The sequence below is a fragment of the Limulus polyphemus genome, unplaced genomic scaffold (genome assembly GCF_000517525.1).
Source record: "Limulus polyphemus unplaced genomic scaffold, Limulus_polyphemus-2.1.2 Scaffold1196, whole genome shotgun sequence".
In the NCBI taxonomy this organism is placed as follows: domain Eukaryota; kingdom Metazoa; phylum Arthropoda; class Merostomata; order Xiphosura; family Limulidae; genus Limulus; species Limulus polyphemus.
Window position 1 is genome coordinate 40,272 of NW_013666806.1, and position 13,843 is coordinate 54,114.

General features: G+C 34.0%; 1 protein-coding gene across 1 annotated transcript in view; it reads left to right on the plus strand.

The window, feature by feature from the left end:
* Window positions 1–13,843, plus strand: part of LOC106462548 (fibrillin-1-like) — a gene marked incomplete at its 5' end in the record, with an annotated part of 157,590 nt that overhangs the window by 40,075 nt on the left and 103,672 nt on the right. The window contains 8 exons of the mRNA XM_022389848.1: window positions 344–472; window positions 921–986; window positions 1,340–2,296; window positions 2,661–2,723; window positions 3,082–3,183; window positions 3,559–3,672; window positions 4,183–4,275; window positions 12,868–12,999. Coding sequence (XP_022245556.1) covers window positions 344–472; window positions 921–986; window positions 1,340–2,296; window positions 2,661–2,723; window positions 3,082–3,183; window positions 3,559–3,672; window positions 4,183–4,275; window positions 12,868–12,999 — 1,656 coding nt within the window. The remainder of the gene's footprint in view (window positions 1–343; window positions 473–920; window positions 987–1,339; window positions 2,297–2,660; window positions 2,724–3,081; window positions 3,184–3,558; window positions 3,673–4,182; window positions 4,276–12,867; window positions 13,000–13,843) is intronic.

Sequence of the window (13,843 nt, forward strand, 5' to 3'; positions counted from 1 at the left end):
ACATTCATTATCTTGCATTTATTATAATTAAAACCCATCTGTCATTTATTTGCCCACCTCACTAAATGATCTAAATCCTTTTGTAAGTCAGCAGCATCCTCTTCACAGCAAGCAACTCCAAAGACCTTAATATCATCTACAAATTTAATTAACTTATTGACCACACCTTCATCTATGTCATTTATGTAAATCAAAAAGAGCAAAGGTCCTAAGACTGAGCCATGGGGTACCCCACTTGTGACATTAATCCAGTTTGACTGAACTCCATTTGCATAACATACATTAAAAGTTTAATATTAAAGGATAAACTTCATCACTAAACATATTTTGTGTGTTTTGACAGATGCTTGTGAACATTTCCATTGTGGCCCTAATGCTGTTTGTGTAGCACAAAACCACAATGCTGAGTGTTTATGTCCACCTGGTTTGTTTGATGGGGACCCATATGACCTAGCACAGGGTTGTCAAAAAGGTAAGAACTTCCAATTATTACATATGATTTTTTTTCAAATTTTACTTTTCTGTAGTAAACTAGAATTTATATTTTGGTTTAATTGTTTGACAAAGTAATTAAATATGGCTTCTCTTAATTGATTAGACTTCTTTTGTTATAAAATTTAAAAGAATTTTATCATAATTTGTCAAACTACTGTGCTCAAATATCCTATTTTAGATTTCAGTTTTTTAACATGTAAAACTTTTAGATCTTAGTTTTTTTTACACATAAACATTTTGAATTCCAGAATTTCAGTATATCATGATTTAGTTTTTTATTTGGTGATCTGTATTATGGGATACGACTAATAAATGCATTTAGTGAGATGATTGGCATCTCTAATATTTAAATTTAAGAACAATGAAAATATTTTTAAACATCAAAGTATGTAATAATAGGTTGTATTATAACATTTTTTATTCAGTGGAATGTCTAAAGGATGAACACTGTGACAGCAACAGAGCTTGTGCACATCAGCATTATTGCTATGGTAAGTGTGTTTTATGTGTAATGGATTTTTTTACTTAATACAACTAACCTACTTGAACTGTGCAAACCGATATTTTAAGTTCTATGAAACTGTTTTCTTTGAGCTGCTTAATTGGTGGATGTGTGTTTTGTTCTTTTTATCTCACAGTTACAGTCTTTCACATCTTATCAAAATTATTGTACTCTTTTATATTTATGTTATTGCACATAGTATTCATATCCATCTTAAAAATTATAGACTGTATTAGGCAATAACGTTATTCATTATTTAACTTGCATTTTGATTCACAGGGCTCTCTTTTTTAATATATTTATTTTGAAAAAATATAAAGTATATATATATTTTTTTTGAAGATCCATGTGTGAACAATTGTGCAGTTCATGCTGTCTGCTTGGTTGAGAATCACAAGGCTGTTTGCCATTGTCGTCCTGGATACACAGGTGACCCATATTCTCGTGGTTGTGAGAGCATAAAGTTCTGTGAATCAGAACCTTGCCATTCATCAGCCAAGTGTGTAAATGTTCCTGGAAGTTATAGGTGCCACTGTCCTCCAGGATATCTGGGTAATCCTTACAATAATGGTTGTCGTCATCCTAATTCTTGTCCAAATGGAGATTCTGACTGCCCAACAGATTTAGCATGTATAGATCACCCAACTGGAGAACTGCTCTGCAAAAACCCTTGTGATCAAGCCAACTGTGGACGTAATTCAGAATGTCAAGTTATTGACCATGTAGCAACATGTTCTTGTCCAGATAATTTTCATGGAAATCCCACAGCTAGTGATGAGTGTGTGCGAGTGTCTCAAAACTGTTCCATTACAGAAGAGTGTGATTCTAACCAAGCTTGTATAAGTAAACAGTGTAGACTGTTTTGTACTCGGGATAAAGAGTGTGCCAGTGGAGAAAGATGCATTGACAATCACTGTGTTATACCCTGCTTTACTCACAGTAACTGCCCACTTGGTGAAGCCTGTATCCTCGATGGCTTCTGCCAAATTGGATGCAGAGAAAATAGTGATTGTGATCTATCTATGGCCTGTATCCAGAACAAGTGTGAGAATCCTTGCAAGATTGTAGGAGTGTGTGGACCAAATACCAAATGTAATGTAAGAAACCATGAAGCAGATTGTACTTGCCCTCCAGGTTTTGAAGGAAATCCATTACCAGTGCTTGGCTGCAAACGTACAGTCAGTGTTTGTTCTCCTGCAACTTCCTGTACACCTCCCATGATTTGTGTAATGGAGCGCTGTCGTCCCCCTTGTGATAAGTGTGTTGAAGGAGAAAAATGTGTTGAGAATGTTTGCATGGGTAGGTTGGAATTTGAATAGTTATATCTGATTTTTTCACGTGAATCATAAGTGTTATCATGATGTAACACCAAGACTAAGTTTTCATCATACTTATCATCATGCTCTTTTTTTACTAACAAGAAAATTTACTTGCAATGACTGTTAATTTGAATGTAAAATGTAACAATATTGTTTCAGAACTTTCATTAGCTATGAAAATAATAATATGTAATAATGTTACAATCTTTTCTTGGTCAAATTAAACTGAAATATACTTAAACATTGTATTTTTGGTATGTGCATTTTAATATCTTATAGAGATAAACTGCATGTATGTTGGCTTTTGTCTTCAATTCCAGAATTTTTTAATATTTTTTTGTTAGTTTCCTGTATAAGTGATAGTAACTGTCTGACAGGAGAGATATGCATTAACCAATACTGCCAAGGTATGCAAATTTCTTTTCTTTTGTAACATATATATGTCTGTAAACACCACATATTATTTTTTTCTTGTGTGTATTTTCTGCAAAATATTCTTTAACTTGTTTGTTGGTCATGTTGTAGTAAATTAATGTAATTTTCCTCCATGTAAGGATATTTTAATGTATACCTTACGAGTGAATACCCTGTTGTTATTGTATTGCTTAAGCTATTAAGAAATATTTTTGTGGCTAATAATCTTATTTCACATTCAAAATATTTCATTCACATTTTTTAAAGAATGTATTGAAGGGATAATATATGCAATTAAGTTAAACTGTTATCTGGTTATTATTAATTTTCATTTAATGTTTTTTTCTATAGTGGGTTGTCGTAGCAACGTTGATTGCCATTTGAATGAATTATGTGATTCCAATAGATGCACATGTAAGGCTGGGTTTCAACTTACTGCAAGTGGATGTACAGGTATAAATGCTTTGAAGTTAAAATTCCATATAAACACAACATAGAAAAATAGGTTTTGGATTTTATTAGCTGTTGCAATTTCAATCCAGGAATTTCTGTTTTTTTGTATTGAATGATTTCAATGTTATTTGTTTTAGTCAAATAGCCTTTGGATTGTCTTCACAGGTAAAAATCATATGTTTCAGGAACATATCTGTTGGGAGCAGAATGTAGTACTACAAATAGAGCTTTTCTACCAATATTGAAGAACTAAAACAGAAACGTATAAGCTTCTTATAATATATTGTAATAGCCATTTTTTTATTGCAAAGATATCTTAGAAGATATTCAATACATACTAAAGAAAGCTCATGTACTGATACTTTTTTGTTGTAGACATTGATGAATGCAGGTCGAATCCATGCCATCAAACTGCCATATGTGAGAACTCCCCTGGCAGCTACTATTGCAGATGCCGCACAGGAGAAATTGGGGATGGATTTAAAGGGTGTAAGCAGTTAAAACTGTATAGTTTTTCAAAATAAAATCTAGTATTTTAGGTTTGTTAATTTAAATGTCAGACAGTTTTGCTTAGTGCTAAAATATACATACTATGTATTCTAAAATGAACATTTGTTTTAGTTTTAACACCTGAGAACAGAGATTAATATTTTAATTGATAACATATTATGGTACAAATTACAACTTGTTACCTTCATTTATTAGTTTTTTTATTAAACAAGCCAGTCCCTGATGTTTCTTTTCACTCATTGTTTTTTATTATTATTTTTATCTGTTCAAGTTCTAATATGTGTGTCTTTTATTGCTCTATTTTCTACTAATACACTGAAAAAATGTTTATAACTTGAAATGAGGCATGAATAATTCATTGTTAGTATTATTAGTTGTAAAGCCCTAATGTTACATTACACTAGAAACACTCATGCAGGAGTCATAGAGTGATTGTTATTACAAGACGAAATTAAGATTTTTGTATGCTTTATTTTTTCTGTTCTTCAGGCCATAGCCCAGGAGAATGCCCAAATGGGAACACTGATTGTCCACCCAATAGTGCTTGTAGTCACGATGCAAATGGGATTCCGTTGTGTGTCAGTGAGTAGTTTTTAGGTATTTTCTATAACTTAAAAATTTTGTATTCGAATATTCCGTTTTTAAGATGATTTTGATATTTAAAACTTATACTACATTCATGTAGACCTACAAACTTTGGTTATTCTGACAACCATTCTATTCATTTAGCTATACCATGAGGAGGATAAAATGTTCTTTCTAAGACAATTATTTGCAAAAGTAGAACCCATGCAATGGTATAAAAATACTATCTATCAAATGTAACCTCTATTTGCAAACCTCAAATGTAGAAGAAAGAAAGCAAGTTACAAACAGATACAGGTACTTCAGCTCACAATGTTCCACATCTAAAATTACAGTTCATCACCTGCAGCCAGTTATGAGAAGGTAGATGCTCCTGATTAAGTAGAAAATTAAGTTCAAACAGGTTAGTTTAACCAGATCTCTAGTTTATTACTGCATTATTGGGATAAAAGTCCATTTCCTATGTGTTTAATAGTAATAATTTTTAACCTAAACATCAAAGGTTTTAGAGTACTATTGACCTCTATTGGGGCTAGAAATCCAATTTCACAGATGATTTTTATTTGTCATCCTCAGTAATTCATTTGTAGTAACCTGTTTCAGTTTTATATTCCTGTTTCATTAGGAGCAACTTCTCACAACTGACTGGCGGCTTTTTATATGAGACACTGTGGGTCTGACTACCCATACCTAATCTTAATATTTTAATTTCCTTTTTTATTCTTCCATATGCAAGACTTGCAAATAGATGTTAAATTTGATATAAAATATATTTCTGCCAATGTGGGATTTTACTTCTGCAGATGCATTTCTTACAAAGGGACACTCGAACAATGTACTATGTAACTCAGTTTTATTTAGCTGTCTTATTTGTGATGCTTTTTGTTTTTGGCTATGTTGTCTTAATAGTTATATTATAATATCATCAAAGGTAAGGAAAAGCTGTTGTGGTAGCTAAGGGTCTAGCCATTTAGCTCAGTTGGTAGGATACTTACTCATAATGTGAGAAGTCTCAGGCTCCTATGCTGGACATAGGAGATGAAAAAATTTAAATTACTATGAGAAAAACTGCCACCCAATTACAGGCACTCCTATAACCCTGACATTAGACCGGCATATGGGCCTTGTGTCTGAGAGTGGAAGAATGTGTCAGTTGAAATTGTTAAAAAGGATCTTAGTAGCAATTGTTAGTGTGTTAACCAGTTAGTCATTTGGCAGAACACTCGCTTGTAATGTGTATGGCCTTGTAATTGATCCCAAGCTGAGGAAGTTATCACACTGTTATAAATTCATCTTCTTATGTTGAAATTAATATAATTGTTTTGTAATTTTAAATGAATATATATAATATGATAAAAAGGTTAGGATAAGTTTCAAGGGCTTCTATAACCCTATGTGCATGAGTAGGGGTCCAAGTCTGCATTCCCAACCTCTTACAGAATGCCATTCAACATGCTATTATGTATTTGATATCAGAGTTTGATCCTACATTGCTGATTCCAATATGATCACTCACCTCCATACAAAGAAAGCTGTTTTCCTCTTGAAGTTGTGCTAATATGCTTGAGAGATTTGCATACCACCAGCCTTTTGAAACTCCCACTCATATTTCACGTGAAATCGTACTACTGCATGATGACATGTCATGCAGCAAAACCCATCATGAGCAGGAGTGTAAAAGCTCCCTGTGCATTCGTGCATGAAATGTGTCATTCCTTTCCTCATCATGGTTGTATTTAGACATGTCTATTTTTGCTGAAACTTGTTGAAGTAGTTACTTCAACAACTTTACTTTGTATTTCCAACCTTTTCGTTTTTTTTTCTGGTGATGTGAGTACAAATGTCACTCACTGTCACTAACACTTAGGAAGTTCTTGCTTGTTGAGAAACTGACAGCCATCGTGTATTGCAAAATGTGCTGTTCAGGTTGAAAATACAGTTAGAAGGAGAGTAATGTCACATCATCCACTGTGTGATGGGGTTCATGTTGCTGCCTGGATCTACTTCCATCTCTGCCACATGTTTCCCTTTGCAGATTTGGAAGTTGAAGTTGAGGTGACTTTCCACCCAATATTTCTCTACCTACTGCATATCTCTCGAATTTCCTGCCTTACATAAGCCTTCTATCCATTGTTTCCTTTATTCTCCCCTGTTAATGCTGCTCCTGGCATTTAATTTGGGGCTCAATTCACTCATGCTGTTTTATGCTTTACCCTTCCTGTCTTACCAGGTAACATGTGAACATTATTTTTTAGATATGATTTATTATTCATTAACACTTAAATCATAGGGCTTAATGTTTAGACTTTGTTTATTACTCTTTAACATGTTCACTAATGATATTTCGTTTAGAACTAGTTCATTACACTTTAACTTGTACTACTTAGACTATAATGTTTAATCATAGTTACTTACTCCTTAATGTGTTCCACTTACGTTCTGTCATAGTTCATCTCTCTTTCACATGTAAACATAGACATTGATGGTTGGTCATATTTATTTATTCTCTACCATGTAAACATAGATGTTAATGTTTAGTTACACTTATTTGCTCTTTCACATTTAACACATAGTCGTTGATATTTCATTCTGGTTTATTACTCCTTAATATGTCCAAATAGCAGCTAATTTTTACATCTCATTAGTAGATAATGCTTAGTCTTAATTGATTATACCTTGCCATGTATACTTAACTATTAATGTTTGATTCTAGTTCTTCATTTTTTAACATGTCCACCTAGATGATAATGTTTAGTTATTGTTCATTATTTCTTCATGTGTACACTTGGAAGATAATGCTTAGTCTTGGTTACTTATTTCTTGCCATGTAAACATCCATATTAATCTTTATTGCTAGTTTGTACTCCATGTTTACTTAGAAGATGATAGAAAATGTTGTTTTGATATAGTTGATTACTCCTTACCATGTCTACATTGAAGGTAAGGTTTATATCTAGTTCATTACTTCTTCATGTGTATAGATGGAAGAGAATCTTAGTTAATTGTACCTTGCCATGCACACACAACTGTTCAGGTTTGATATTAGTTCCCTATTCTTTAACATGTACATCTAGAAGTTAATGTTTAGTTCTTGTTCTTCACATGTACACATGGAAGATACTGTGTAATCTTGGTTAATTATTCCTTATCATGTACACATCTTTATTAAGGTTGGGTTCTAGTTCTTACTCCTTAATATATAACACATTGGGATTACTGTTTGCCATAGTTCATTACCCCTTTACTTGTACCCATAGCAGACAATGTTTAGACATATTTAATTCCCCCTTATCATGTCCCACTTACAATATTGTGTTTAGTCATGGTTTATTGATTCTTTCCATATACACGACATTTGCTGTTTAGAAATAATTGCTTATTCTTTATATGTATACTTAGATGTTACTGTGTATTTCTAGTTCATTACTTCTTTTCATATAACACAGAATGTTGTTTGGTCATGGTTCCTTACTCCTTATGTCACGTAGAAGGTAATATTTCTTCATTGTTCATTACTCTGTAATATGTACACATAATGGATGGTGCTTCGATCTAGTTCCTCTTTAGCATGCCTATTTAGACATTCATATTTGGTTTTCTTTCATTATCCTTAATATGTACACATAAGAGTTGATATTTGCAATATAGTTTATCCTTATCTAACTTGCAACACTTTGAAGAGGATGTATAGACATGTACAATACTTCTTACTCCCTAATGTATCCACATCATGATTAATGTTTTGTCATAATTTTTTACTGGATAATTTGTTCCCATGAATGATAGTACTTAGTTCTCATCCATTGCTCCTTGACAAGTCAGACATAGACAGTAATATTTGTTATAGTTCATTACTTCTTAGCATTTACATGTAGTGGATCATGTTTCATCCTCATCCATTGCTCCTTTACATATCTCTATCATCTGTAAAGATTAGATCTCGTTCATTATGATTTCACATACCATCAGCAAATAGAGTTTGATCATTCACATTTGTTTTATACAATGTCACCCATAGTCAATGTTTAGATGTGGTCACCTACTCCGTAACATGTACTCTTGGTAGATAATATTTTATCTTCTTTCTTTACCTCTCTACATATATATCAAGAAGATAGTGTTCAGACTTGGTTCTGAGTCTATGTCTTTCAAATGTGCTCATAATTTGTCATGTTCTGGGGCACTTCACTTCCTTGTGGGCTATGTTCTCAACAGGACTGTGTCCCACCCACGGATTGGTTTCTCACCCACTCATCGTCTGTTGTTCTGCTTTCTCATTCTTCCTCTTCCTATTGTTGCCTTGCTACCCCCTCTTTGCTACATTTTTCTATTTTGTCTCCTCTGCCTCATTCCTCAACACTGGCTGTCTATGCTTTCAGTCTGGCCTGTCTCATGTTTTTAATATGCATGTCCTCCTCTCCATCTTCTTCCTAAGGTCCTTTCTCAGTTTTGGGACACATTTACGGGATACACCTTTTCCTTTAATGGCCCCTCACAGTCTTCACAATCTTCTGTTACTCCACCTCCTTTAGTATTGGCCCTGGCTTCCTTTTTCCAACTTTCCATTCCTCTTGATCCACCCTTGTATACTGCTCTTTCCTTGGGATATGGCATCCCTTTCTCATTGCATGTAGTACTGTAGTATTCATTTGTCCCACTCCTGTCACCCTTCTACCTCTGTGTGTTATTGAGTATGATGTACTTTTCACCTTGGTGTTAAGGTTGTATGTATATGTTTAGGCTGGGATTTTTCTACAGTAGGTATCTGTGACTTGTTGGCAATAAATTGGACAATAAACGGGCAGCACACAATCTACTTGTTTTAAAATAATATATTCAAAACAAGGCAAATATATGTACAAAAAATTTATTTACACTATACTTGTATCTAACACTTTAAATAATTCTCTTTTCTTGTCAAACGTCCACTCAGGCTGATTCAATTACTTTAAAATCTAATTGACATGATGAATTATTTTTCTTTACTTTGTTTCTTACTGTACAATCTGTGATATATTCACTGAGGCTACTCTGTGGGTTACCACAGTTATATCTCGAATTTTAAATAATTGTCTCCTTTTTATCAAAGTTCCCACAGTTGAGTTCAATTACTTTAGAACACCCTTTGACAAGACGAATTATACTCCTTATCTGTATTAAACTGTGAAACTCACTTTAAAATATTGTCTGTTATGGCTTATCACTCACACGTTGGCTAAGTTCACATTTTCTAACATTTTTCTGACTGAACTTTACTTGACCTTCATCCTTCCCAGTTTCAAGTTTCCTTTCTTCTCTGCCTCTTTCTACCTTCTTTCCTTCTCCACCTCCCTCCTTACTACTTCTTTCCTGATTGGATTATCAATAAGGTTTTATGTCCTCTTACATAGATCCCTATTGAGTTTCTAGTAGATGTTTCTGCTCTCCCTGGACACAGGTCCTATTTCTACTTACTTTTGTACACATTTCTACACCCTTGTTTCCTCACACTCTTCCCTTCTCCTTTGTTTTGGCCAGTCTATCCTTCCCTTGCATTCCATGGTAAGGGAATTTGGTCATTCCTTTTCTCAAATATTTTCTCCTTTTATTTCTTATTTTTCTGTGTTCCTTCTGTTGTGAACAGATGCTCTTGTCCTGTTTGGGCCACACAATGATTTGTCACGCCCTACTTCCTTGTGATTCTTCTCACTGTCCTTTTGTATCTGGGACACCTTCTCTACCTGGGCTCTCTCTCCTTCCCCATTACAGATTAAATCCTTCAGCTCATACCTTTTGTATATACCCCTCTGACAGCAGATGTTTGTATGCTCTCTTCAGTTTTTCCCCATTTCACTAGACTGGCATATGGACTACCCCACAATAATTCATATCATATTAACCCATTCACTGCGGTGAAAGGGTTAAACTATCTCCACTATCTGGCTGCCTTGTCTCCTGTAGCATACAGACTTCCATGAATGGCCATTCTTCAATTAACCTGTAATGGATGTGAGTACTCAATTACTTATTCACAGCCATTCTTCTACTTTTGGATCCAGGTAGGTGGCTAGTGTTGCCTCACAAGGTATACTTACCCAAAATTCTGCAGCAGGCCAGGATAATGGAAAGTGCTCAGATCACTCACTCTGGCCAACTGTGAGATCAGGTTTTCCACAAGACTCACTGGAGTTCTACTTGTGGTATTTATATATAACGTTTTCCAGTCTGATCCAGACTGTTCCCATTCCAGGGACTATCAGGAAAAAAGCCAGCACCACAGTTGTGCATTTTTCTGCTTCTTTGGCTCATGCTTGTTGACTTTAAAAAATAGGGTTTCATAGTCTCCAGTAAAAGAACATTCTGACAAGTGCCTGATGGGGATCCAGACACACATACCCCCTTTGAGAGGAGCATGGGAGACCCTCGCCACTTATAAGCTCCCAGCTACTGGGGTGGTAGACCATGGAGAATTCTCACCAATTGGGACCTAAATGCCAGAGGCTAGAACATGGGTCCTTCTATGATGAGAAGTGGGACAAGGGTTTTTCCAGAGTGTACTGTGGATCACCCCATTTCATATAGATGCATCACAATTTGAACACATATCACTATCTCATGCTCGTATATCTGTCTGTTTTTATCATACTTCCTACTCCTGCAGTGGCCTGAACCTCTGTATTTGATGGTAGAATATATGATATTATTTCATAACCAATTGTGATGTATTGCTCACACGCCCTATTCCTGCAGCAGGCAATGGGATCATAGTGTCTGATGGTCGAGTTATGTTATATAAGTCTCCATACTAAATGTGTCCAATAAACAAATATGTCTACATGGTATTCTCTTTCCATGACTGGTGTGGAGTACTGAAATATTTGTCAGTAGAGGAGCTGTGTATGAATACATATCGCAAGTGCCCTTCTTCTATAGCTGGGTTTGACTTGTAGAAACTGATGGTTGAGGAGGTGGGCACCCACAGTACAGTCTGAACATGCCCTAACCTCACTACGTTTATTGGCTGTCTGATGTCTTGTGTGTGAATACCCAGACAGTCATGTACTTATTCCATCCATGCTTGGACACCATGCATGCCTTTTGCCCATTCTAATCGTGCTCACGGGTGAAGAGTATACCCTGGGGGAGATGAGATGTGGTCTTCCACAGGTGTGACCCTATGGAGCCACTGCAATAGGGTGTCACACCCTATGGGCCTTCTTCAGATACTTGCTCAAGGGAGCTCATCTAGATAACTTTTGCACTGGTCCTTCCACCATCTCAGCATGGATTTCTAGCTTTCTGTGTATGGAGGTGACTATCTATTGGAAATACATTTTCAATTAAGGAAAATGTTAACCTTAGTGACATTTCATGGTAGTGGAGAGTAAATACCAGATTCAATACGCAGGAATACTGAAAAAACTGTAGAAGTGAATTTTAGTGGCTTTAGAGGTTATGCAAATGCAGTGTGCAAACTACAATGGACAAAATTATTTTGTCCTTATCATGAAAAGTCACCTTGCATTCCAACTTCTCAGAGTCTGAGTCAGCTTGATGTCATCAAATCACTGATATATCTTGAGTACTAATATTTTTTAACACATCTGATTTTTTGTATCAAACAGTCTTGTACTTTTTACTAAAAACTGGCCACATTTTGTGAAGAATCACTTATGAATTTTGTTATAGGGAATATTACTTCTCCAATACAGGCTTAGTCTATTGCACATTGAGTTAATGGGAAGAAGGTTTAAATAAAATATATTGAAAAGTTGAGAAGATATCTTACAATTGAAAAGAAATTATAAAACAAAAATATCATTTCACAATATCATTTAGTTCTTGATAGTAGTCTTGTAATGTAAATCCCATTATGAAGGGAAGCAACTTATATAACACTAGTTAAGTTAATCTCCTAAACATATCATGACCAGGATTGATCAAATAATGTAATTTGCTTAATATTAAAATAAAAAAACAGGGTCAACATTTTTAAAGCTGTTTATTATTGAAGCAGACAATCTTGAAAGTGATTAGCAAGGTATAAATACTTTAAAGTAAAATGGTGAATAAATAGTTTTGTGATTGATTTACTGTTAAGTAAGGAAAATATTTATATAAGAATAAAAAAATGGATATACTGTCAAGATTTGGATTTTTTTTCAGTAAAAGAGCTAAAACTTTTAGTTTGAAAATTTTGTTTTTTAAATAATATGGATTTTTTGTTTTGTTTTAATAAAGCTTTCAGTGTGTATTTTTAGCATATTAGTATTTATGTTATAAAGAATGAATCTTATGTTTTACATTTACTACACCATACTCATGAGGTTTTAATTTTGTGTAATGTCTTTTTTGTGTGCTTGTGTTGTTTTCATGACATCAAACTTCAGCACTGTTTATTCTGTTATACATCAAATGAAAAAAAGCTTGGAAAGTACATGGGTTTTATCATTCATTATCTGTTATGGACCTTTTTGCAGAGTTTCAGCTGACCATGACTATGATTGTTCACACATGGCAAGTTGATAATCATTACAAAGTTTCTGTTAAATCAAAATATGTTAAATGAAGTAATTTAAGTTAATAAACATCTGTCTTTTCAATCTGAAGATCCATGTGATGAATCACCTTGTGGTCCTAATGCTGAATGCACTGTTTACAACCATAAACCTGAATGTTTCTGTCCCAAAAATGGTCTTTTTACTGGAAACCCTTATGATAAGCAGAAAGGGTGTTTTAAAGGTAGGTAGATAATAGATTTTATTTTATATAAAGAATAGCTCAAAAATAATATAAACATGAAAAAAAAAATTTTTAAATAATTTTACTGATTCATACAAAATGATTTGTTTATGTCTAATTTTTAACACTTTTTAGAAAGTTCTTTATTCTTTGTTTTAAAAATGTTATAATAAAATACTGATCTTTTTTTAAAGTAACTTTTTAGTGAATCATTATAATAACTGAAATTGGGAACAGAAAGAATGTATTAATTTTTTCATTATAATCCTGAAATTAATAGAGTTTTGAGCAGTATGATTAACTCAATTTCATTTGAGAAAAAGTATTGCATTATAGGTATATAAGGTATATAATTGATCAGTCCTTCCTCAATCACTTCTTGGTTCTTCCCCATTTTACTATACAATCTTTCATTGCAATCAGAAGGGCAATTTTTGCAGGACTAAGAATGCCCACGTTACATGTTCGTATTTCACCACGTAATTTCTGACACATTTGTGATCTTTTTAGGAAATCCTGCATGACCCAAGGCCTGTTGCTAGGGTTCCTTTGGATTCTCCTCTTAACTTTCCTCCCTTTCTTCTTCGACTATATACATTGGTGGTTTAATATATCTCTCACATTGTCAGGTTTAACATTTCCTACACATCGTCTTGGTTTCAAATTCGATGACAAGGAACCCACTTTGAGACTAATAATGGTTGGAGACGGCTTGAATGGGTAATGATGAAAAACTTGAATACAAGTTTAACATAACAGCAAATATACAACGTTTTGACAAGGTTTTGTCATCATCAGGTACAAGTAATTTACACTAACACAGATATATATATATATATATATA